We start from the raw sequence: 25855 nt of genomic DNA on the forward strand, positions 1-25855 counted from the left end.
GCACATTGTATGATTTTTAAGTAATTAATGTGCATTTTATTGCATGACATAAGTATTTGATACGTCAGAAAAGCAGAACTTAATATTTGGTACAGAAACCTTTGTTTGCAATTACAGAGATCATACGTTTACTGTAGGTCTTGACCAGGTTTGCACACACTGCAGCAGGGATTTTGGCCCACTCCTCCATACAGACCTTCTCCAGATCCTTCAGGTTTCGGGGCTGTCGCTGGGCAATACGGACTTTCAGCTCCCTCCAAAGATTTCTATTGGGTTCAGGTCTGGAGACTGGCTAGGCCACTCCAGGACCTTGAGATGCTTCTTACGGAGCCACTCCTTAGTTGCCCTGGCTGTGTGTTTCGGGTCGTTGTCATGCTGGAAGACCCAGCCACGACCCATCTTCAATGCTCTTACTGAGGGAAGGAGGTTGTTGGCCAAGATCTCGCGATACATGGCCCCATCCATCCTCCCCTCAATACGGTGCAGTCGTCCTGTCCCCTTTGCAGAAAAGCATCCCCAAAGAATGATGTTTCCACCTCCATGCTTCATGGTTGGGATGGTGCTTCACGGTTGGGATGGTGTTCTTGGGGTTGTACTCATCCTTCTTCTTCCTCCAAACACGGCGAGTGGAGTTTAGACCAAAAAGCTCTATTTTTGTCTCATCAGACCACATGACCTTCTCCCATTCCTCCTCTGGATCATCCAGATGGTCATTGGCAAACTTCAGACGGGCCTGGACATGCGCTGGCTTGAGCAGGGGGACCTTGCGTGCGCTGCAGGATTTTAATCCATGACGGCGTAGTGTGTTACTAATGGTTTTCTTTGAGACTGTGGTCCCAGCTCTCTTCAGGTCATTGACCAGGTCCTGCCGTGTAGTTCTGGGCTGATCCCTCACCTTCCTCATGATCATTGATGCCCCACAGGGTGAGATCTTGCATTGAGCCCCAGACCGAGGTTGATTGACCGTCATCTTGAACTTCTTCCATTTTCTAATAATTGCGCCAACAGTTGTTGCCTTCTCACCAAGCTGCTTGCCTATTGTCCTGTAGCCCATCCCAGCCTTGTGCAGGTCTACAATTATATCACTGATGTCCTTACACAGCTCTCTGGTCTTGACCTTTGTGGAGAGGTTGGAGTCTGTTTGATTGAGTGTGTGGACAGGTGTCTTTTATACAGGTAACGAGTTCAAACAGGTGCAGTTAATACAGGTAATGAGTGGAGAACAGGAGGGCTTCTTAAAGAAAAACTAACAGGTCTGTGAGAGCCGGTATTCTTACTGGTTGGTAGGTGATCAAATACTTATGTCATGCAATAAAATGCAAATTAATTACTTAAAAATCATACAATGTGATTTTCTGGATTTTTGTTTTAGATTCCGTCTCTCACAGTTGAAGTGTACCTATGATAAAAATTACAGACCTCTACATGCTTTGGAAGTAGGAAAACCTGCAAAATCGGCAGTGTATCAAATACTTGTTCTCCCCACTGTACATCCATCCATACACACACACATATCCTTTTAAAAATTATATTTCCCTTCATTACTTTCCAACCCCACCACCCCTTCCCCAATTGGAGTAAACTAGTGAACAACAACGCTTAGGCCTCTAATTCCAGTCCATACATACTATATACATTTTATGGTAAAATGTAAATGTATGGACACAGTCAAATTATACAATTGTATTTTGTTTGTTTTTACACCTGAACTTCCTCCGATCATTTTCATGATGTCCATCTGGTTTGCTTCTATATGCCATATTTTTCTAACTGCTCTTTCACAAAAGCTCTCAACCTATAACCTATATACTTATTATGGACACAGTATGCTTTACTTTAGTTATTTTGTTGTTATTAGTTGTTGTTATTAGTCCCATCCTTCAGCTCCATTCAACACCTCCCATCTATCTCTTAACACCATCTATATTGGATTTGTATTTGCCATATATTTTTCAACAGTACTGTGATGTTTTACAAAAGTTCTGAACCTTTGTATTCTCATTGTTTCTACAGATCGTAAATTGAAAATAAACATTTTTGCTAAAAGTATTATTATATTATTGATCGATTGACTATGACTTTTCAGATCACCCAATTGTTTTTTGGTGGCCTACCTGATGATGAACATTTAAACCATATAGTGGGGGTCTCCCACCTGGCTGGTAATTAGGACAGGCTTAAATCTCCCATGGAACACTGCTTCCCTATGAGTCACATGAGTATTTACAGAGCAGAGCTGTGTGTGTGTGTGTGTGTGTGTGTGTGTGTGTGTGTGTGTGTGTGTGTGTGTTTGTGTGTGTGTGTGAGAGAGTGTGTGTGTATTATAAGGGGATCTCTCAGGTGGGATTTCAGTTTGGAAGAAGTGCAATGACTAATCAGACCTCATCCTCCTTCCCCTGTCTCTGATGGGCATGTCAATTCTCCAGTGTGTTTGTGTCATTTCATGTGACTCCATCAGGTGTGACATTTGAATGCCTCTCCACCTGCCTCCTTCTCTCTTGCTTTCTCAGGGCATTTTTCTGTTCAGAATGTGGTGCCCCAGCCTGATGGAGACAGCTCCAAAGTGAAGGTCAAAGTGCGCGTAAACGTGCACGGCATCTTCAGTGTTTCCAGCGCCTCCCTGATCGAGAAGCAGAAGGGTGAAGGAGATGATGTTCAGATGGACATGGAACCTACAGTGCAGAATGAAGGAAGGCCAGAGGACCAGGTAACAGAAAGAGAAGGAGTGAGAAGATTCACCTGAATTTCACATTGGTGAAGTTCGTTTTTCAGCCCCTTCACCCTATTTTAAGATTTAAGAACGCATGGCAAAGAAGCCATTGTTTAATCTTCCCATTTGAATGTTGTATGTCTAAGACTTAGAGCACTGATATGACTTCATGTCTATACCTGTGTGGTAAATTTTACTGAAGCCCATTTTCTCTCTATTCCTGGCTCTTGAAGCTCCACCCCTCTCCTCCCATTGAAGATGACATATATACAGTGCCTTGCAAAAGTATTCATCGCCCTTGGCATTTTTCCTATTTTGTTGCATTACAACCTGTAATTTAAATTGATTTTTATTTGTATTTCATGTAATGGACATACACAAAATAGTCCAAATTGGTGAAGTGAAATGAAAAAAATAACTTGTTTCAAAAAATTATAATAAATAAATAATGGAAAAGTGGTGCGTGCATATGTATTCACCCCCTTTGCTATGGAGTCCCTAAATAAGATCTGGTGCAACTAATTACCTTCAGAAGTCACATAATTAGTTAAATAAAGTGTCACATGATCTGTCACATGATCTCAGTATATATACACCTGTTCTGAAAGGCCCCAGAGTCTGCAACACCAGTAAGCAAGGAGCACCACAAAGCAAGCGGCACCATGAAGACCAAGGAGCTCTCCAAACAGATCAGGGACAAAGTTGTGGAGAAGTACAGGTCAAGGTTGGGTTATAAAAAAAAATATCAGAAACTTTCAACATCCCACGGAGCACCATTAAATCCATTATAAAAAAATGGAAAGAATATGGCACCACAACAAACCTGCCAAGAGAGGGCCACCCACCAAAATTCACGGACCAGGCAAGGAGGGCATTAATCAGAGAGGCAACAAAGAGACCAAAGATAACCCTGAAGGAGCTGCAAAGCTCCACAGCGGAGATTGGAGTATCTGTCCATAGGACTACTTTAAGCCATACACTCCACAGAGCTGGGCTTTACAGAAGAGTGGCCAGAAAAAAGCCATTGCTTAAAGAAAAAAATAAGCAAACACGTTTGATGTTTGACACCATCCCCACAGTGAAGCATGGTGGTGGCAGCATCATACTGTGGGGATGTTTTTCATCGGCAGGGACTGGGAAACTGGTCAGAATTGAAGGAATGATGGATGGCGCTAAATACAGGGAAATTCTTGAGGGAAACCTGTTTCAGTCTTCCAGAGATTTGAGACTGGGACGGAGGTTCACCTTCCAGCAGGACAATGACCCTAAGCATACTGCTAAAGCAACACTCGAGTGGTTTAAGGGGAAACATTTAAATGTCTTGGAATGGCCTAGTCAAAGCCCAGACCTCAATCCAAATGAGAATCTGTGGTATGACTTAAAGATTGCTGTACACCAGCGGAACCCATCCAACTTGAAGGAGCTGGAGCAGTTTTGCCTTGAAAAATGGGCAACAATCCCAGTCGCTAGATGTGCCAAACTTATAGAGACATACCCCAAGAGACTTGCAGCTGTAATTGCTGCAAAAGGTGGCTCTACAATGTATTGACTTTGGAGGGGTGAATAGTTATGCACGCTCAAGTTTTCAGTTTTTTTGTCTTATTTCTTGTTTGTTTCACAATAAAAAATATTTTGCATCTTCAAAGTGGTAGGCGTGTTGTGTAAATCAAATTATACAAACCCCCCAAAAATCAATTTTAATTCCAGGTTGTAAGGCAACAAAACAGGAAAAATGCCAAGGGGGTGAATCCTTTCACAAGCCACTGTAACTGTATTAACTATATATGAGGTTTTATGGTCACTATGTGTGATTAGCCCTCACTCCAATCCTTTTTCATACGCTACTTCCCCCTCTGTGATACAATTCTGGTCTCATCTGTGGAGCACTGGTCTCATTAAGGTTAATCACATTGAGCCTGGGAGAACGTGTGTGTTTGTATAACCGGGCTTGGCAGTGTGTGACGCAAGAGGATACATGGAGCCAGTGGAATAGCTATTAAGTTGAAAATGCTTTCCACATCTTCATAGCTCTATCCTTCACAGGCTGTGCTGTACCTGTGTCTGCTACAAAAAAAATAATTCTCCACTCCTTTGATATGATCAATATTTCAGTGTATTTTAATGTGTTACTCATACAGATTATAACATTCTAATTGGCATCCTTGAACAGTATATATTTTGATTAGGTTAACAGGAGGGGTGTGCAGCTTGAAGTAAGCTGGTTTATATAGACGTAGGTGTAACGTAATTAATTACACTACTAAGGTGTCAAAGCTACTGTAAGTAGAGCATGAGAGCAGCCAAGCGTTGATTGTAAGATTTAGGTGATGTGGTTGTGATGGTGTCCTACTGTCTCAGACTAAAATGCAGGTGGACCAGGAGGGTCAAGGCCAGGTGGACCAGCAGAATGAGGATGCCAGCTCCGGCAGTAAGGTGAGCATGTGAATCATAAGGAACTATAATTACATTTAAACTTTTATGTCTTGTGAAACACTGAGAACCAATATAATGGTTTTTTCCCCAACAAAGGACGGAGTCCCTGGGGAGAAGCAGGACCCAGCATCAGGGGGAAGCAAGCCTAAAGTAAAAGTGAAAAGCACTGACCTTCCCATCCTGGCCAACACCATCAGACAGCTGGACAGGGGGGTCCTCAATGAGTTTGTGGAGTATGAGGTGAGTCACTCTAAAGGCCCCGACTCCCCAGCAGCTGAGTCATATTCTCATCGAACCAAGAGAAAATACTTACTGTAAAGTAAAACTTACCTGCCTTGTTTAGTTCAAAGACATAAAACATGAGTAGTAAGGGTTTCTGTAGGAAGGTTAATTATCTGCAGCTTTGGAACTGTAAAGGCAATTTCTGCATTAGTTGTCTCATTCATGTTTGACCTATGTTGTACACTTCTACAAAACTGGCAGATGATGTAGCTCATGTGGCCTATATTTCTGTGGGTCTGGCTTCCATTGAGCCGCCTGGGAGTGGGTATTAGAGGAGGCGGAAGGCTGATTTTGGCTCTCAGTGTAGCCGACGTCAGTGTGCTGCTAACAGTTTAGCTTCCTCCACTGTCCCTTTCCCCATACCGGGCTCGAACCAGTGATCCTCTGCTCCGCAACACACGTGACAGCCCTCCTTGAAAACGTACCAACCGTTTGAGCTATACAAAAGGTACCAATTGGATAGCTCCATTGGCGACATTTCAAGCTAGCTGTGGTGTGAGCTTACGGCATGTTCTTAACTCTGTTACATGTCTCACTCTGTCTCTCCCTCTCTTTCTCTCTGTGTCCCTCAGGGCCAGATGATCATCCAGGACAAGCTGGAAAAAGAGAGGAATGATGCTAAGAATGCTGTGGAGGAGTATGTGTACGACCTGCGGGACAAACTGTGTGGCATCTATGAGAAGTACACCACTGAGGAGGTAAGAACCTAGATGAACAGATTCCTTTTAACTATGAAATAAATACTGCCACATTGAACAAAGAATAAGACTATGCAATACAGAATGTGTTTGCTGATACCTGTTTTGGCCTTTCTCACCTTTCAAAAAGGACAGTAATCGTCTGACGCTGATGCTCGAGGACACAGAGAACTGGCTTTATGAGGAGGGAGAGGACCAAGCCAAACAGGTCTATGTGGACAAGCTGGAAGATCTCAAGGTTAGTGTTTATTTAGCATAAAGGATTTCTATATCCAGCGTCTGCCTGCACCAGTCTGCTATTATGGCAATTCTGAAATCAGGAGAAAGAAACATGAATAATAAACAAATGTATTTGGGGCATTTAGGTGAACAGCCTGAAGGTTTAGGAATGTGACTTGATTTGAGTGATTTATTTGACTGATGTCCTTTTCCAGAGGTTTGGCCAGCCCATTCATGACAGGCACAGGGAGCAGGAAGACAGGCCGAGGGCATTTGAAGAGATTGGCAAGAAGATCCAACTCTATATGAAGGCTGTGGAGCTTTATAAACAGAAGGTAAAAACTGGAATATTTTTATGTTATAGTTCAGCATCCTTTCATCCTTGAGCGTCACTTAGTTTTTTCGATTGTACTACTGTCAGAAAAGGCATTGAGGGAGTTATTTTACGCAGTCCGGGTTGAACTGGGCAATGGCCCCTAATCGGGCGAAAGTGGGGAGGGAGGTGTGCCCTTCTCAAATCGAACAGTAATCTGCGCTGCTTGGTCATGTTGTCAACAAGGCAGCATGGTGCAACTTCCATAAATCTCTTTTCCATTAAATAAATGTTTGCATTTTCAAATTAGTTTTCATTGGGAAGCAGATAAACCGTTTTTATCAAAAGCAATCACTTTTGCATGGGAAAACAAAGAATCCTATTAATTACTGCACGTGCTTAATTACATCACCTTTTTTTTAAGCCGACTTCGCCGTCGGACAGAGCGGGGCACCTGGCTCGCGCCCAGGAGGCAGCCCGGTTCCAAATCGAAGGCAATGAACTTTCAGCCGGTGCATAACACATCTACCCTGGTGCCCTGGCGGGATTAATCGAACCCCCTCATTATCATGCTCTTGCGTGCTTGTTCCCTCCCACTTTAAAAACATTTAACCCTCAGTGGGAACATGGTTTCTGTGGAGTGATGAGACACTAAGAGCCAATTTATGCTTGATCCGAAAATGTGGTCAGAGGCGCCGTATGGTTGGTGTGACGCAATTGTGGAGCCTCCGGAGGCATGCAGAGGCCAAATTCAGCTCCGTACCGCATTGCCATGCACCTCTCAATTTTCTTTGCAATGCGGAGGGCTCCATATAGCTCCGCATTGACATGATTAGTTGACGGTAGGTGAGGGCGGGAGGTCCTGTATAAACACAAACTCACTTCCTTGACAACAGCTCTGCGCTGCTTGGCGAAGTGCAAGAAGTATGAATGCCCTGACTTCTGCAGAGGCCATATCACTGTAAATGCTGCACAGCCAATGCAGACGTCAGATTGACCATGCATCGCCTTTAAATCGGAGGGCCAGTTGTCTGGACCTCTGGCAGTCTCTATGGAGGTGCCACAGGGTTCAATTCTCGGGCCGACTCTATTCTCTGTGTATATCAATGATGTCGCTCTTGCTGCTGGTGACTCTCAGATCCACCTCTACGCAGACGACACCATTTTGTATACATCTGGCCCTTCATTGGACACTGTGTTAACAAACCTCCAAACGAGCTTCAATGCCATACAACACTCCTTCAGTAGCCTCCAACTGCTCTTAAACGCTAGTAAAACTAAATGCATGCTCTTCAGTCGAACACTGCTTGCACCCGACCGCCCGACTAGAATCACTACTCTCGGCGGGTCTGACTTAGAATATGTGAACAACTACAAATAGCTAGGTGTCTGGTTAGACCGTAAACTCTCCTTCCAGACTCACATTAAGCATCTCCAATCCAAAGTTAAATCTAGAATCGGCTTCCTATTTCGCAACAAAGCCTCCTTCACTCATGCTGCCGAACATGCCCTTGTAAAACTGACTATCCTACCAATCCTTGACTTCGGCAATGTCATTTACAAAATAGCCTCCAACACTCTACTCAGCAAATTGGATGTAGTCTTATCACAGTGCCATCCGTTTTTTCACCAAAGCCCCATATACTACCCACCATTGTGACATGTACGCTCTCGTTGGCTGGCCCTCACTACATATTTGACGCCAAACCCACTGGCTCCAGGTCATCTATAAGTCACTGCTAGGCAAATCCCCGCCTTATCTTAGCTCATTGGTCACCATAGCAAAACTCACCCGTAGTATGCGCTCCAGCGGGTATATCTCACTGGTCATCCCCAAAGCCAACACCTCCTTTGGCCGCCATTCCTTCCAGTTCTCTGCTGCCAATGACTGGAACGAACTGCAAAAATCTCTGAAGCTGGAGACTCTTATCTCCCTCACTAACTTTAAGCATCAGTTGTCAGAGCAGCTTACCGATCACTGCACCTGTACACAGCCCATCTGTAATTAGCCCACCCAACTACCTCATCCCCATATTGTTATTTATTTTGCTAATTTGCACCCCAGTATCTCTATTTGCACATCATCTTCTGCACATCTATCACTCCAGTGTTAATACTAAATTGTAATTATTTTGCACTATGGCCTATTTATTGCCTTAACTTACTACATTTGCACACACTGTATATAGATTTTCTATTGTGTTATTGACTGTACGTTTTGTTTATTCCATATGTAACTCTGTTGTTGTTTTTATCGCACTGCTTAGCTTTATCTTGGCCAGGTCGCAGTTGTAAATGAGAACTTGTTCTCAACTGGCTTACCTGGTTAAATAAAGGTGGATTTTTTTTTTTTACAAAAAATTAAAGCTCAGTGTGAGATGCAATGAAATTATGCTGAGCCCATTTACAATGCCTCTATTTCTCTGTGAACTACCACACCACTGCTCTGTTGGGATTGTGCTAGTTACTTTCCTTTTCCATATTCAGGACACTCCTCTGGGGCCTGTACACACTTTTCAAAGCTGGTTAGGTCATTGTCATAGTAATTTTATGAGCAGTTGTGACACTATTGTGACTTAATCTGTCTCTGGGTTTAACCCAGGATGTATGTAATAAACCATCTGTGACATTTTTATTAATTGATTTGTTTGTCCAGAGGCGGGGCTCCTAGTGGCTGGGGACTTTCATGCAGGGAAACTTAAATCCGTTTTACCTCATTTCTACCAGCATGTTAAATGTGCAAACAGAGGAAAATAAACTCTAGACCACCTTTACTCCACACACAGAGATGTGTACAAAGCTCTCCCTCGCCCTCCATTTGGCAAATCTGACCATAACTCTATCCTCCTGATTCCTGCTTACAAACAAAAACTAAAGCAGGAAGCACCAGTCACTCGGTCAATAAAGAAGTGGTCAGGTGACGCAGATGCTAAGCTACAGGACTGTTTGCTAGCACAGACTGGAATATGTTCCGGGATTCTTCCGATGGCATTGAGGAGTACACCACATCATTCAATGGCTTCATCAATAAGTGCATCGATGACGTCGTCCCCACAGTGACTGTACGTACATACCCCAACCAGAAGGCATGGATTACAGGCAACATCCACACTGAGCTAAAGGGTAGAGCTGCTGCTTTCAAGGAGCGGGACTCTAACCCGGACGCTTATAAGAAATCCCGCTATGCCCTCCGACGAACCATCAAACAGGCAAAGCGTCAATACAGGACTAAGATTGAATCGCACTACACCGGCTCCGACGCTCGTCGGATATGGCATGGCTTGCAAACTATTACAGACTACAAAGGGAAGCACAGCCGCGAGGTGCCCAGTGACACGAGCCTACCAGAAGAGCTAAATTACTTCTATGCTCGCTTCGAGGCAAGCAACACTGAAGCATGTATGAGCGCATCAGCTGTTCCAGACGACTGTGTGATCACGCTCTCCTTAGCCGATGTGAGTAAGCCCTTTAAACAGGTCAACATTCACAAGGCCGCAGGGCAAGACGGATTACCAGGACGTGTACTCCGAGCATGCGCTGACCAACTAGCAGTTGTCTTCAACCTGTCCCTAACTGTAATACCAACATGTTTCAAGCAGACCACCATAGTCCCTGTGCCCAAGAACACTAAGGTAACCTGCCTAAATGACTACCGACCCGTAGCGCTCACGTCTGTAGCCATGAAGTGCTTTAAAAACTGGTCATGGCTCACATCAACACCATTATCCCAGAAACCCTAGACCCACAACAATTTGCATACCGCCCCAACAGATCCACAAATGATGCAATTTCTATTTGCACTCCACACTGCCCTTTCCCACCTGGACAAAAGGGACACCTACGTGAGAATGCTATTCATTGACTACAGCTCAGCGTTCAACACCATAGTGCCCTCAATGCTCATCACTAAGCCAAGGACCCTGGGACTAAACACCTCACTCTGCAACTGGATCCTGGACTTCCTGATGGGCCGCCCCCAGGTGGTAAGGGTAGGTAACAACACATCTGCCATGCTGATCCTCAACACGGTGGCCCCTCAGGGGTGCGTGCTCAGTCCCCTCCTGTACTCCCTGTTCACCCATGACTGCATGGCCAGGCACGACTCCAACACCATCATTAAAAGTTTGCAGACGACACAACAGTGGTAGGCCTGATCACCGACAATGATGAGACAGCCTATAGGGTGGAGGTCAGAGACCTGGCCGTGTGGTGCCAGGATAACAACCTCTCCCTCAACGTGATCAAGACAAAGGTGATGATTGTGGACTACAGGAAAAAGAAGAGGACCGAGCATGCCCCCATTCTCATCGACGGGGCTGTAGTGGAGCAGGTTGAGGGCTTTAAGTTCCTTGGTGTCCACATCACTAACAAACTATCATGGTCCAAACACACCAAGACAGTCGTGAAGAGGGCATGACAAAGCCTATTCCCCCTCAGGAGACTGAAAAGATTTGGCATGGGTCCTCAGATCCTCATAAAAGTTCTACAGCTACACCATCGAGAGCATCCTGACTGGTTGCATCACTGCCTGGTATGGCAACTGCTCGGCCTCCGACCGCAAGGCACTACAGAGGGTAGTGCGTACGGCCCAGTACATCACTGGGGCCAAGCTTCCTGACATCCAGGACCTCTATACCAGGCGGTGTCAGAGGAAGGCCCTAAAAATTGTCAAAGACTCCAGCCACCCTAGTCATTGACTGTTCTCTCTGCTACTGCAAGCCAAGCGGTACCGGAGCGCCAAGTCTAGGTCCAAAAGGCTTCTTAACAGCTTTTTCCCCCAAGCCATAAGACTCCTGAACAGCTAATCAAATGGTTACCCGTTTATTTGCATATAATTTCTTTAAATCAATTTTTTACTTAACCCTTATTTTTCTTAAAACTGCATTGCTGGTTAAGGACTTGTAAGTAAGCATTTCACTGTAAGGTCTACACCTGTTGTATTCGGCAAATGTGACAAATAACATTTGATTTTATTTGATTTGTGAGGGCATAGATGAGGTGATTCACTTAATGAGATAGAGGTGTGCCATCTCTAATTGTTTTGTTTCCTATCTACACTCAGGATGAGCGTTACCAGCATCTGAATGCTGAGGAGATTAGCAACGTGGAGAAGTGTTTAAATGAAAGCATGGGCTGGATGAACAGCAAGATGAATGCCCAGAGCCAACTCACCATCGCCCAGGACCCAGTCGTGAAAGTAGCAGACATAATTTCCAAAATACAGGTGTGTGTGATAAGTGTGAATGATTCAATCATATGACATGCTATTGGCCCATCGTCACCAGGTACTGATTATTTTAATAATACTGCATCCTCCTATCTTCCACATATACCTATACTTTAGGAACTGGATGAAGTATGCAACCCAGTGGTCAACCGGCCGAATCCCAAAGCAGAGCATGTGTCAGAGGAGAATGACAAGAGCAATGGGGCTCATAACGGCGGGAGTGGCGCGGCAAACGGTAGCAACCAGACAAAGCCTCCTTCAGGAGAGATGGAGATTGACTGAGTCCCTCTGCCAAACAAGCTCTGCTACCAGCACTCTAGCTCCCATCAGACCATTTAGACAAGGTCTACCCAAACATACAGTACATAGTATATCTGGGACCATTTTTCCATGTCCACCACCACTCAATGGGCTGTTTTGTGCATTTGTATTCAGAGTCCCCCTGTTAGATTGTTTTCCTTTTGATATTTTTTGACTTTCCCTTGTATGTTACAATGGTGTGCTCCTCCCTCAGAGGTTAGACAATACCTTATATAGTCATTAACTGTAAGATTAGATATAGATGAAAACAATGCTGGCTCTCCCAAAAACAGTTTTTATACCTTACGTGTTTGCATTTCAAAAGTCCCATAAGCATCAGATCTCTAAGGTGACTCTTATTGCACATAACCTTGTAGTGGAACATAAGTAGAATTACTGTCTGAACAATCGCTATGGCTGATTAAACTATTAGTAAAATATGTATGCAATAATACATATTATATATATTTGTATTTAATATATGAACTTGAAAGGATGTCTGTATGCCTAGATTCTGTAAATATTATTTTAGTAATTTAAACTGGCCAGTGCCTATAGTTGTGTATATAGAGGATACATTCCTAGTGTTGTTAGCAAAGAGAGAAGAGCAATGGACTGGATGCCTATTTCTTTACTTGTTTTCATGCATTTCCATATTTTCAGTCATAAGATGTGTAGACGGCAAGTAATAAATGTATAAATAAATAAATGTATGCACTCACTACTGTAATTCGCTCTATATAAGAGCGTCTGCTAAATGACTAAAATGTAAATGTAAATGCATTATTTGTCTTTAAGATAAACATTGTACTATGTCATTCTTGATCTAAATGCATTTGACTAAAGTGCTAAAAAAGTGTATTCAAATTATCTTCATCTTATTGAAGGTCTATTATGCTACAAAGCAACTCTAAATGTCAAGTTACTAAATTAGAAAGTTGTTTACACAGAAGGACCCAATGTTATTTTAAGGCATCTAGTGCTTTTTGTTCCTGATAAGCTCCCCTTAGCTTGAGGAGCATTCGAAGTGGGTGTAGCTACATTTGCTTGTTGCCATATGACGTGTACAGTCACGTGACCACGAGGGTAACGGGCGGATATTTTCAAAATGGAAGAAATACCAAAGTTTTGGAGGGGCAACATTCATTTGTTGTATTTAAGGTCGTTTACGGCCGCTGATTAGTTTACCTGGATGAACATGTATTGAGTAATAATTTTGTATCGATTGGGAAGACAAATAAGAAGCAAGATGAGTGTTTCAATCGGCGATAAAATCGAGGTGAGTTGTCGACCTAGCTAACGTTAGCTAGTTAGCTGGCTAACCCGCAGCTAATACAATACAATTAGCTAGCTAAATAGCAAGCTTACGTCAGTTGTCTACAAACGTTACCCACTTAGCATAATTCGTAGTCAGCAAAGCAGACGAGTAACTTTAATTTAGCTAGCTGGTGGCTAAAACTAGTAGCGCTGGCTGCTGCAGCCGAGTTGTTGTTGACTGTTTTGACTGAGACATGCCCCCCTGCGATTTACCGCATCGGTTTATTGTTGCCAGGTGACAGGTACCGCAACGCCTGCTCATTAGCGGGAAGAGAGCCGGGATAATTAAAGGTTTTGGTTGGCCATATGACAGAGACAGATGTTTTGATGTTTTACTTCTGACGGTTGGCTAGCCATAACGACCAAATGGTAACGTTAACGTTAGCTACGGTTGTTGTAGTGTTGTACTCAATCACTGTCTGTCTAGCCAGCTACATGACACATATCAGAGGGAAGATGTTCGATAAAGTTCTAAATTATTTATTTCAAAACCTATCAACAAAATGCAAAGTCAGTGAAGATGAGGAGAGAATCTTGTCTACAGCTGGGGAGCTAAAGATTGAGGTATCACATCAGAATCATCCTCTATCAAAAACAACTGACAGGCAAATCTAGGACATTTTTAGGACATAGGCCTAGCTATAGGACATATTCTAGTCATATTTGTTGTAATGTAAATATTAGCTTATTGATTTTGGACTGATATATTGCATATGTGAAAATGTTTTCTTTCTCTTTATCAGGACTTCAAAGTTCTCACCCTCCTTGGGAAGGGCTCCTTTGCATGTGTTTACCGTGCAAAGTCAGTGAACACTGGCTTGGAGGTGGCGATCAAAATGGTAAGAACGTACAATTTTTTAAAGTTGCTATACAGTCCACATCCCAGTACTTTTATGGTGTAAGCTTGTTTCATGCTGTTCCTGTACCATGGGATAAAAACACATGTAAGAATTAATCAGTAAGAGCTCATCAGCACAAAGTGTTTATTGTCAAGTGCAAGCAGACAAATCACAGGTTTAGAAATGTTGACATAGCCTACACAGTGAATAATTATCCACTCATCATCCTCTCACTACCAGGTGGTGTTTAGCAGAGCCTTGTATTTTCCCTAAGCTCCACTCCCAGGGGTCCCCTGTGGACTGTTGGAAGTCCAGACAGTCTGTTCTGTTTCTGGATAGCTCTCAGACTCTCTTTGTGGAAGACCGATCGTTTGTTTACCACAAGACTAAAGCAGTGTATTATAAAGCTCACTGTGTAATTATCTCTATCGTTGCCTTCTCTGTGCAGATTGACAAAAAAGCCATGCACAAATCTGGTATGGTCCAGCGCGTGAGTAACGAAGTGGAGATTCAGTGTCGATTGAAGCATCCATCAATACTAGAGGTAAGCATGGTTGAACTTTGTTGGGCCTGTTATGGCTTATCTGATCATTGTAGTGCTGAAATTGGTGCTACTTTAATAAGGTCTTATTTACTAATTTACAGAACTGCGTTAACCCTGATATAACGTTTTGGCTTGTAATTTTGCTATTTTGCAGCTGTACAACTACTTTGAAGACAGTAACTATGTGTACTTGGTGTTGGAGATGTGCCATAATGGAGAGATGAGTCGATACCTGAAAGACAGGAAGATGCCCCTCTCAGAGGATGATGGTGAGTCTCATGGTTTAACTGAGAGTGCATTAGGCTTGGGCGATATACCATATACCGGGGTATTTCAAAATACCAACGGTATGATTTTCAATACCGTTTAAAAAATATAATTAAAAAATACACTACTATAGCCCTTTGTAGCTCAGTTGGTAGAGCATGGCGCTTGCAATGCCAGGGTTGTGAGTTCGATTCCCATGGGGGGCCAGTATGAAAATAAAATGTATGGATAAGAGCGTCTGCTAAATGACTAAAATGTAAAAAATGTAAAATGTAGGTCAAAAGTTTTAGAACACCTACTCATTCAAGGGTTTTTCTTAATTTTTACTATTTTCTACATTGTAGAATAATAGTGAAGACATCAAAACTATGAAATAACACTTATGGAATCATGTAGTAACCAAAAAAGTGTTAAACAAATCAAAATATATGTGAGATTCTTCAAATAGCCACCCTTTGCCTTGATGACAGCTTTGCACACTCTTGGCATTCTCTCAACCAGCTTCATGAGGTAGTCACCTGGAATGCATTTCAATTAACAGGTGTGCCTTCTTAAAAGTTAATTTGTGGAATTTCTTTCCTTCTTAATGCGTTTGAGCCAATCAGTTGTGTTGTGACAAGGTAGGGGGGGTATACAGAAGATAGCCCTATTTGGTAAAAGACCAAGTCCATATTATGTCAAGAACAGCTCAAATAAGCAAAGAGAAACGACAGTCCTTCATTACTTTAAGACATGAAGGTCAGTCAATACGGAACATTTCAAGAACTTTGAACGTTTCTTCAAGTGCCGTCGCAAAAACCATCAAGCGCTATGATGAAACTGGCTCTCATGAGGACCACCACAGGAATGGAAGACCCAGAGTTACCTCTGCTGCAGAGGATAAGTTCATTAGAGTTACCAGCCTCAGAAATTGCAGCCCAAATAAATGTTTCACAGAGTTCAAGTAACAGACACATCTCAACATCAACTGTTCAGAGGAGACTGTGTGAATCAGGCCTTCATGGTCAAATTGCTGCAAAGAAACCACTACTAAAGGACACCAGTAAGACGAAGAGACTTGCTTGAGCCAAGAAACACGAGCAATGGACATCAGACCGGTGGAAATGTGTCCTTTGGTCTGGAGTCCAAATGTGAGATTTTTGGTTCCAACCGCTGTGTCTTTGTGAGACGCAGTGTGGTGAACGGATGATCTTCTGCATGTGTATTTTGCTACCTTCAGCATGGAGGAGGTGGTGTTATTGTTTCTGGTGTCCTTTGACAGCTCTTTGGTCTTGGCCATAGTGGAGTTTGGAGTGTGACTGTTTGAGGTTGTGGACAGGTGTCTTTTATACTGATAGAAGTCCAAACAGGTGCCATTAATACAGGTAACGAGTGGAGGACAGAGGAGCCTCTTAAAGAAGAAGTTACAGGTCTGTGAGAGCCAGAAATCTTGCTTGTTTGTGGGTGACCAAATGCTTATTTTCCACCATGATTTGCAAATGAATTCATGGAAGATCCTACAATGTGATTTTCTGGAGTTTTTTTCCTCAGTTTGTCTGTCATAGTTGACGTGTACCTATGGTGGAAGTTGCGGGCCTCTCTCGTCTTTTTGGGTGGGAGAACTTGCACAGTTGGTGGCTGACTAAGTGCTTTTTCCCCCCACTGTATATATATATATTCCCCTTTATTACTTTCCAACCCTGCCACCCTTTCCCACTACTCCTGAGTGGCGCAGTGGTCTAAGGCACTGCAGGCTCTGTCGCAGCCGGCCGCGACCGGGAGACTCATGGGCGGCGCACAATTGGCCCAGCGTCGTCCAGGGTAGGGGAGGGAATGGCCGGCAGGGATGTAGCTCAGTTGATAGAGTGTGGCGTTTGCAACGCCAGGGTTGTGGGTACGATTCCCACGGGGGGCCAGTATAAAAAAAAGATGTATTCACTAACTGTAAGTCGCTCTGGATAAGAGCGTCTGCTAAATGACTAAAATGTAAAATGTAAATGTAATGGTGTGGGGGCGCTTTGCTGGTGACACTGTCAGTGATTTATTTAGAATTAAAGGCACACTTAACCAGCATGGCTACCACAGCATTCTGCAGCGATAAGCCATCCCATCTGGTTTGCGCTTAGTGGGACTATCATTTGTTTTTCAACAGGACAATGACCCAACACACCTCCAGGCTGTGTAAGGGCTATTTGACCAAGAAGGAGAGAGATGGAGTTCTGCATCAGATGACATGGCCTCCACAATCACCCGACCTCAAGTCAATTGAGATGGTTTGGGATGAGTTGGACCGCAGAGTGAAGGAAAAGCAGCCAACAAGTGCTCAGCATATGTGGGAACTCCTTCAAGATTGTTGGAAAAGCATTCCAGGTGAAGCTGGTTGAGAGAATGCCAAGAGTCTGCAAAGCTGTCATCAAGGCAAAAGGTGGCTATTTGAAGAATCTCAAATATAAAATATATCTTGATTTGTTTAACACTTTTTTGGTTACAACATGATTCCATATGTGTTATTTCATAGTTTTGATGTCTTCACTATTATTCTACAATGTAGAAAATAGTAAAAATGAAGAAAAACCCTTGAATGAGTAGGTGTTCTAAAACTTTTGACCGGTAGTGTATATACTTTTTTTTGTTGGGGACCGTGCATTAAGTATAACTATAAGAAATCTAAGATGTGTCAAATAAATTATATCCAGCTCAGGACTCCAGCTATGCATTTGGTTTGCTAGCTAAGTGGCTAGATGTCATGATCAAGCTTCTTGGTTACAGCAGAGACATTCAATCCCCTCCTGGATCAAGATCCCTGTTGCCTAAATTGTTTTATTTGTCAACGTATTTTTTTATTTTTTTTTACTTCGTTTTTTAAATTAGCGCCCCTTGTGTTCACATTCGGTAATACCCTATCCCCCGGTATAGGGCTGGGCGATACACTGCATTTAAAACAGTCAGCAATAATCTAATGAATTCAGAGCTTGTGAAATTGTACCTAAGCTGAATATTCCTTCCACAACCACAAGACCCACTAATAATTTAATTATTTTATCATAATAGTTGTACCTGTTTTTTTTTTTTGCAAGAATCATTGATCTGGCTTTCAGGTCTGTCTATAAAAATGCTATTTTTGTAACAAATTTAACCAAAACCATGCATAATGCACACTCACTAATAATGTAGCAGGCGTAATAGAAAATTAACACCAGTCTCATAAACAATCTCTCAAGCACAAGCCCACGTGCTAGTGAGTAGCCAGCTAATATTTATATTTCAAGTTTAGCCAACTTGGATCTAGGTATAATTTCACAAGCTCTGAATTCAGCTAACAAGGCGAAACAGTTGAATTGTTATGAACACAACCTTCTGTTTGTCTCCAACTGTTTGAACAGCATGCTCTTCTGTCCACTTTGTTCAGATGTTGAAATCAAGTGGCCTACCTTATTTCTCAGAATGAGAACGAGTTGCTAATTCCTTATATAATAGTTTTATGCTTATTGCACATTTATAAAACAGACTAAACAGCTAGTATAACAATATGTATTTGACTAAAATGCTGCTAGCAATACGTGGTACCGTAATGCGCGCGCGATAAACTGAGCATTAATTGTCCAGAATAAATGTTCATTGGTACATCCGTTTTAGTAGTATCTGCTCTGCTCGAAATTTGAGTAGTTGAAACATAAACAGGGTATGGTTCGAAAGGTTAACTTCTCCTATATTACAGTAAAATTGTATCTCTGTGTGTTTCGGTGTCCATATGACCGATTCTGTTCGACCAAACCTCAAATGCAAATAGCGAGTTGAAACCGTTTGTCAGAGAGGAAGAAGTGATCTCTCATCTTTGTTGTTGTTAGTGTTAGGGGGAGGGGCTTGGGAGAAAGAGGAGAAGCGAGAGGTTTCACTCTCTCCAAAATCTGTCAAAAATAAGCCAAGTGCGTTTCTATGCTCTTATTTTGAACCTAAGCTTGTCGCTTGCCTTCCCGCCTTTGGGACGACGACTCCCATTGTTAGGGTGGAGACATGAGCATCTCGTCATTATATACAGATCTCTGGTGTAAATGGGAAGACGCACAGCACAGAAGGAGCGAACGAGACGAGACCAAAAAGACAACATGAGAACAAGCGGACATAAACGCTCATAAAACCAAAAATATCAAAAACCTTGATTCTGCAATACAGGTATTTGGAATATCGCTCAAGAACATAAATTAGAATTAATCGAATTAATTCGATATATATTGCCCAGCCCTACCCCAGTATGGTACCGAAACGGTATGAAGGAATGAAAATCTGGATACCACCCAACCCTAGAGTGCATCAGTGATACTTCTCTTAACATGATATGAAATCTACGTTAACATGTCTTGACACCTGTCCTCATTTCCTTTTATAACTGTTGTTTTCATTTGGTTTTTTCACATTACAGCACAGCACTTCATGCATCAAATAGTGAAAGGTATGCTGTACTTGCATACACATGGCATCATGCATCGGGACCTGACCTTGTCCAACCTGCTGCTGACGAGCAATATGAACCTTAAAATAGCTGACTTTGGCCTGGCCACCCAGCTCAAGCTCCCCAGTGAGAAGCACTTCACCATGTGTGGCACACCCAACTATATCTCCCCAGAGGTGGCCACCCGCAGTGCCCACGGCCTGGAGTCTGATGTCTGGTCTCTGGGCTGCATGTTCTACGCCTTCCTGATGGGCCGGCCCCCGTTTGACACAGACACGGTGAAGCACACCCTTAACAAGGTGGTCCTGGGGGAGTATGACATGCCCAGCCACGTGTCCCAGGAGGCCCAGGACCTAATCCGCCAGCTGCTGAGGAAGGACCCTGCGCAGCGGCCCAGCCTGTCTGCCGTACTGGACCACCCCTTCATGACCCAAAGCCTGCTGGCCAGGACCAAGGAGCTGGGCCTTGGGGAGCCAGGCTCCATGGACAGCGGCATCGCCACCATCTCCACAGCCTGCACCTCATCCACCTCAGGCAGCAGCCGTCTCCAGAGGAGAGCCAGACATGTGATTGGACCTGCCCTACCCAACCGCATGGCACCTATCCCCACACTGCCCCGGCCGCCCAGCAGCGCCTGCTTTGAGGGGGTTGAGGAGTGGCAGCAGCACTCCGACAGAGTAGGCAGGAGCAGGGTAGTTCCGGGCGGGGAGAGTGGACGGCCCCACTCCAGGTACCTACGGAGGACTCACTCCTCAGACCGGTCTAGCTCCTCTGTCATTCCAGCCCAAGGGATGGGGCAGGCAGAGCTGGAGAGATGCCACTCTGAGGAGATGCTGACTGGGTCGGGGAGACTGGCCTTTCCCATGTCCTCCAGCTACAAGGACACTCCACAACCCTTCACAGAGCATGGAAGGCTCCCATCACTGCCTGTCAAACAGACAGCTAGGTAAGATGTGGTCCCAGTGTGATGTAATTAATAGAATGTGATTTTTATTAAGATGGCTGTGTCTGTCTGACTAACTGATACGTGTATGTACCCTTTATTTCCTCAGCTCAGGATGTTCATATTCCATACAGCCACCACATCCACTAAACGTGCAGTTACAAGAGTCAGAAGGTGTACAGAATTGGTTCACTAAAGAAGGTATAGTACACCTACTATTTTCTTTGCTGTATCTTAATCTTACATCCCAATGTAAAGATTTAAAAGCTCTAAAATAAAGATTTTCACACATGAGCTTGACCGTGTTTGTTTACCCTGCCTCACCAGGCCCGTTTCCGAGGCACACGGATGTCACCTCTCACAACAGCAGTGCCAGTTTCCATAGTGGCAGGGAGCCTCTAGGTGTACACAACTCCTGGAGTGACAAACCAGCAGGCAGAGGCACCAGTCCTCACCTCCACCACAACCAGCACCACCTCCACACCTCAAACACTGAGTCCTACAGGGAGAATGGGCAACCAGGTCATGGGGAAGAGCTGCAGAGTCTGTCCAAACCAAGTGTAGAAAAGGAGAAGAAGTCCCTGAGAAATGTGCTCCCTCCCTTGTGTGCCTCCAGACTGAAATCCATCAGACAGAAGACAAAAAATGCTGTGGTAAGACAGACATACACCCTAGTTATCCCCCTGTATATATTCATCTGATCTGCTTTCAATGACAGTGCTATGCATGCCTGCTCTACAGCTGCGGTTTCTGTCTCCTTCTCCCCAGGTGAGCATTCTGGATACAGGAGAGGTGTGTATGGAGCTGCTCAAGGGCCAGGGCCCACAGGAGAGGGGCAAAGAGGTCCTCAGGATATCCTGTGATGGTTTGATGGTGAGTTTCAGGAATAACACAACACTTCATAACCTTCAGAGAGGATGTATCATGGTATCTGTCTGTGAAATAATGGCAAAACACTAATGTCACCCTTTGACCATGCTCCTGTAGGTCACTATTTACCAGCCCAATGAGGGGAAGGGGTTTCCTGTGCTAGACTGTCCCCCTGCTCCTCCTGAGGATATCCTGATCTGCAGCTATGAGGACCTACCGGGTACACCTCAATACCAGACAGTGACGTCTCGCAGTGACATGATTTAAAAACCACAGTTTGATAAATATGTTGGAAATCTGATTTCAACTAACCTTTGTCTCCTCTGTCTTCAATAGAGAAGTACTGGAAGAAATACCAGTATGCCTCCAAGTTTGTGCAGCTGGTGAAATCCAAGACTCCCAAAGTCACCCTCTATACCAAGTATGCAAAGTGTATGCTGATGGAGAACTCCCCCAATGCAGACCTGGAGGTGTGCTTCTACGATGGTGAGGATCATTTAGAAAGCATCAATTCTATGAAACATAATGACCTTGAAGGATAAAGTGTATTTTCCTTCTGAGATTGAAATGTTATTGTTGCACAGTTAAACTAAATCATCCTGACCTGTGGTTCCCCTCTGTGCTGTGACAGGAGCAAAGACCCACAAGACGTCGGAGCTGGTCCGTGTGGTGGAGAAGAGTGGGAAGTCGTATACGGTGAAGGGAGAGGTGGGTCTGAGTGGCCTCAGCCCAGAGAGCAGGCTGTACGTGGAGCTGTCTGACGAGGGCCACAGCATCTGTCTGTCTCTAGAGGCGGCAATCACTGCAGAGGAGCAGCACTGTGCCATGAGCACTCACTTCTTCCCCATCACCATCGGCAGGTGAGCGAGACTATGTCTGTTGTCTGTGTTAATGCTGAAAATTGTCACGTTTGGAAGCACTTAAAGGGACATTTCAAAAAATGTCTACTTCATATTCAGAATTTATAGCACCACCCCAATATCAACATATGCAAAAATGGTGCGTGTCTATGTTTTGTAGTTTAAAAAAGTAGAAAATTAGTTGGCATGCCTTCTCATAATTGGTTAAAATCACATGACGCACACTGAGGATGTCATTGTAAACACTTATCTCCCTCTTATCTTTTTTTCCACAAAACATAGAAATGCGCCATTTTCACATGTTGATGTTGGGGTGGTGCTGGAGATTATAAATATGAAGTTGACATTTTTTTAAATGTTCATTTAAAGAAAGCACCATGTTGCAGAATGCAGACACTTACTATTTCAGTTATAATCAGTCAGTCATACTTTGCCTCCAAACAGTTTGTTGCGATATTCAGTCTCAGGTCAGTCCCAGTCCTTGTGTCACTAATCTTGCTCCTCTATTTGTCCCTCCCAGGAGACCTGCCAACCCAGCCTCCCCCTGCCCGTCGTTCCAGCCTGCCCCTACGGATGTGGCATCACCGCCCAAGCCCCCACACATTACTCCTTCTGTGAGTTTCTCCAGACGCAACATTTCACATTCTATCAAATAAGCTGTTTATTCCATCCATTTTTATTTAGGAAGTGTAAGATATTTCTGGTGTTTTGTTGAATATTTATTTTTTCTTCTCTAATCTTCAGATGATCTCCTATGATGGGTCTGACTTCACCTCGACTAGCGTGAACAAAAACTGCTCTCCGCTATCGGTCAAACAGGACCACACAACCAACACAGGGAAAGTGCTCAAGTCTGTCTTTGTGCCAAACATTGGTTGGGCATCACAGCTGACCAGTGGAGAGGTGTGGGTGCAGTTCAACGATGGCTCCCAGCTGGTGGTGCAGGCAGGGGTCTCTTGTATTACCTACACGTCCCCAGAGGGACAGACCACCAGGTACTGAACACTTACACAGCACCTATAACAAATACAATAAACTGACCCATGGCTTCACCACCCTTTCATACAGTCCTATGTCAATCTTTTGTCATTTTGATAATTTTCTGTATTTGAGGAATGGTAGTTGTCAACACCTTTTTGCTGACATGTTCCTGCTTGTGTTGCTCCAGGTACAAAGAGAATGAGAAGTTGCCAGAGCTTGTGAAGGAGAAGCTGCACTGTCTCTCCACCATCCTGGGCCTGTTGGCCAGTCCAGCAGCATGCCGCTAATCAAACAACCTCCGCAGCATTGCAACGTCCCAGTACAATGCTGTTGCAGGGAGGAGACACTTTTATAGGCTTTATACAGTGACATACATACATACCTCAAGTGTGCTTGTAAATATTGTTTTTTATGTACAGATGACAAATTATGAAAATATATATATTTTATAGTGCCCATGTTGTACAGTACCATCTTGTGTTGAAATGGTGTGCATGTAAACTTGAGTCTTTTGTAATTTTCTACACTGTCAGTTGTCAAACCATAATCTCCATGAAATGTCAGATGCATAAAAGCTGAAGCAATAAACATCTGCAGGCTGGGTAGAGTTCAGTCACACTTTGGTGTTCAGGGGGCTTTTGTTCTTTCTCACTTTTGCAACAGCATGAATGGGTAAAAGTAAATGTTTTGTTTGCATTCCTTACTGGTGTATGGTATAAAAATAAAACTAACACACTAACTGTAAGTCGCTCTGAATAAGAGCGTCTGCTAAATGACTAAAATGTAAATGGTATCGATATGCAGTACATGAACATGAGGTCTATCAAGTGTGAGAAACCCAATACACAACATTGGGGGAATTAATTTAAGAACTTCACAAATGTTCATGAATTTACATTCTCATTATCTGGGCTAAAGCACTAGAACAGTAATGGCAATTTCTCACGAAGGATATTGGTGACATTTACCACATTTTACCATTTTAAATATATATCTATTTTTTTAAAGGGGGTTTATTTTTTTGCCCAGTTGGTTTAGCATTTAATAACAAAGATCAAATTGTGGATTAGAATTAGTTTCTTTAAAGGACTGATACCAAACATATACAATAACATTTCCAAGTGAACATTCAGGTGGAAGCTGAAAGCACAATGACATTGTCAGGGTGGAGAAATGATAAAGGTAATATTTATTTCCCATTTAGAAGCACAATGAAGAACACAATGCAAGACACTGTATAGTTGTGTACAGAGATGTCAGTGTTTTCACAACATACTGGGCATGGCTTGGTTAAGACATCCTCTCCTTGGTCACGGTTCACCCACACAGGATTGAGGATCTGTGTTTTTCGCTAGGAAACGCTAGTCCTGGAGGGCTGCAGGTGGAATGCCTACACCGTTTAGATTGTCAGTCATTGTCACTAGGCCATTGGGGCTAAGTACCCTCTGTGTCGATTCAGTTTGCAAGCCTACTTACTCTACGTATATGCGGAATCTGATGCTTGCTCCTCCAGGACTAAGAGCCTGTGCTCAAGTAAATGCCCTATTCTTTTTACATTGAGTTGTCAGCCCTGCACTTCAACTGGATGCGTACTAAGGCCGAAGACAGTGGCATCTAAGCTGCTCTGGCTCCTTGAAGTTCTGAAGATAGTTTCATTTGCCAACCAACCATTTCACTACTCGTCTGACAAAAATCCATTGTTTGTTCGACTCACCCGCGCTTCTCCATCTTATAAAAAAATAATTCCCCCCCCCCATAAAATCTCAAAATAAATTGCTCTTAGGAAATCAGGACAAAGATGTTATCATTTACATTTTAGTCAAATAGAAGTGAAAAAAATATTTTTTATCCCTCTATTATTTTAACCTCATTTTGCGGCACCTCTAAAAGGACACAGCAGCTGGACAATAGGATGCTTACAGGGAGTTTGGCGTCTGTCGATACCAGCTATGCAAGAGCGCACCAGGTGGACTACAGGGTGTTTCACGGTTTAATAGGTGCCAGCAGTCTGCTTGCAATTATGTAATGTCAATAAGACTGAAAGTAAAAACGAAATAAAGAATCCTTAGCATTGTAATCAAGACATAACAATTAATTTAATGTTCACAAAAATAATTTGCCGATTTAGTGGGATGGATATATATATATATATATATATATAATCATTACATTTGAAATGAGTGGAGTAACAGTTTTCTGAACACAATACCAATTGAACACCGTTTTTAAAGAGGCCCAGAGGTTCCATTTAGTTTTGAATGAGTCGTAATGGAGGGAGAGAGTTTCCTATGCCCAGTCATTTAAAGTCTATAAAACAATACTGTCTGACAGTCAGGTTATTTTCACTAAAGCATTGGAATTCTTCTCGAAAACACACACATACACAAACGGAATGTGATCATCTTTCAGCTGGAGGAACGCAAATCAAGTTAAGAGAGGCAGGGACATGGACTTGTTAGTACTTGCATAAAACACCTGTATAAACCTCAACCACATCTGACATAAACACTCAAAAGGCCTTTATAAACAGTCCATATTTAACTTGGTCACATGAACAGAGGTTCATTTTTTTTCTTTTACTGCTGACAAATGTTTATAATCAGGTGTGATCAAAGGATTATTC

General features: G+C 43.3%; 2 protein-coding genes across 6 annotated transcripts in view; both read left to right on the top strand.

The window, feature by feature from the left end:
* The window catches only part of LOC121539331 (heat shock 70 kDa protein 4L), a 28784-nt gene extending 15743 nt beyond the window's left edge, over positions 1-13041 (top strand). For all 3 annotated transcript variants that reach the window (XM_041847739.1, XM_041847740.1, XM_041847741.1), the window contains 8 exons: positions 2511-2707; positions 5069-5143; positions 5240-5383; positions 5998-6123; positions 6254-6361; positions 6558-6677; positions 11718-11879; positions 12000-13041. In XM_041847739.1, the coding sequence (XP_041703673.1) occupies positions 2511-2707; positions 5069-5143; positions 5240-5383; positions 5998-6123; positions 6254-6361; positions 6558-6677; positions 11718-11879; positions 12000-12164 (1097 nt within the window). In that variant the 3' untranslated portion in view covers positions 12165-13041. The remainder of the gene's footprint in view (positions 1-2510; positions 2708-5068; positions 5144-5239; positions 5384-5997; positions 6124-6253; positions 6362-6557; positions 6678-11717; positions 11880-11999) is intronic.
* Positions 13042-13272: 231 nt separating this feature from the next.
* Positions 13273-25547, top strand: LOC121539330 (serine/threonine-protein kinase PLK4). Of its 3 annotated transcripts, XM_041847736.2 has the most exons (14): positions 13273-13461; positions 14243-14338; positions 14787-14882; positions 15037-15151; positions 19549-20524; positions 20631-20722; positions 20849-21174; positions 21290-21394; positions 21509-21611; positions 21728-21877; positions 22023-22251; positions 22772-22865; positions 22996-23246; positions 23420-25547. In XM_041847736.2, exons 1-14 carry the CDS (start codon positions 13432-13434, stop codon positions 23517-23519), a joined length of 2763 nt encoding a protein of 920 aa, XP_041703670.1. In that variant the 5' UTR covers positions 13273-13431; the 3' UTR covers positions 23520-25547. The 3 variants fall into 3 exon arrangements, with proteins under 3 accessions (XP_041703670.1, XP_041703672.1, XP_041703671.1); XM_041847738.2 differs by lacking the exons at positions 13273-13461; positions 14243-14338; positions 14787-14882; positions 15037-15151 and adding an exon at positions 17525-17553; XM_041847737.2 differs by lacking the exons at positions 13273-13461; positions 14243-14338; positions 14787-14882; positions 15037-15151 and adding an exon at positions 19212-19301.
* Positions 25548-25855: the final 308 nt, after the last annotated feature.

Source organism: Coregonus clupeaformis, chromosome 25 (assembly GCF_020615455.1).
Source record: "Coregonus clupeaformis isolate EN_2021a chromosome 25, ASM2061545v1, whole genome shotgun sequence".
Classification (NCBI taxonomy): domain Eukaryota; kingdom Metazoa; phylum Chordata; class Actinopteri; order Salmoniformes; family Salmonidae; genus Coregonus; species Coregonus clupeaformis.

What these genes read in the sequence shown, in the direction of transcription:
- LOC121539330 (XM_041847736.2), top strand. Translation starts at nt 13,432, where the DNA reads ATGAGTGTTTCAATCGGCGATAAAATCGAG. An exon ending in GGAGGTGTGCTTCTACGATG is followed by an intron (nt 21,878 to 22,022) that starts GTGAGGATCATT and finishes GTGCTGTGACAG; the next exon opens with GAGCAAAGACCCACAAGACG. An exon ending in TTCCCCATCACCATCGGCAG is followed by an intron (nt 22,252 to 22,771) that starts GTGAGCGAGACT and finishes TGTCCCTCCCAG; the next exon opens with GAGACCTGCCAACCCAGCCT.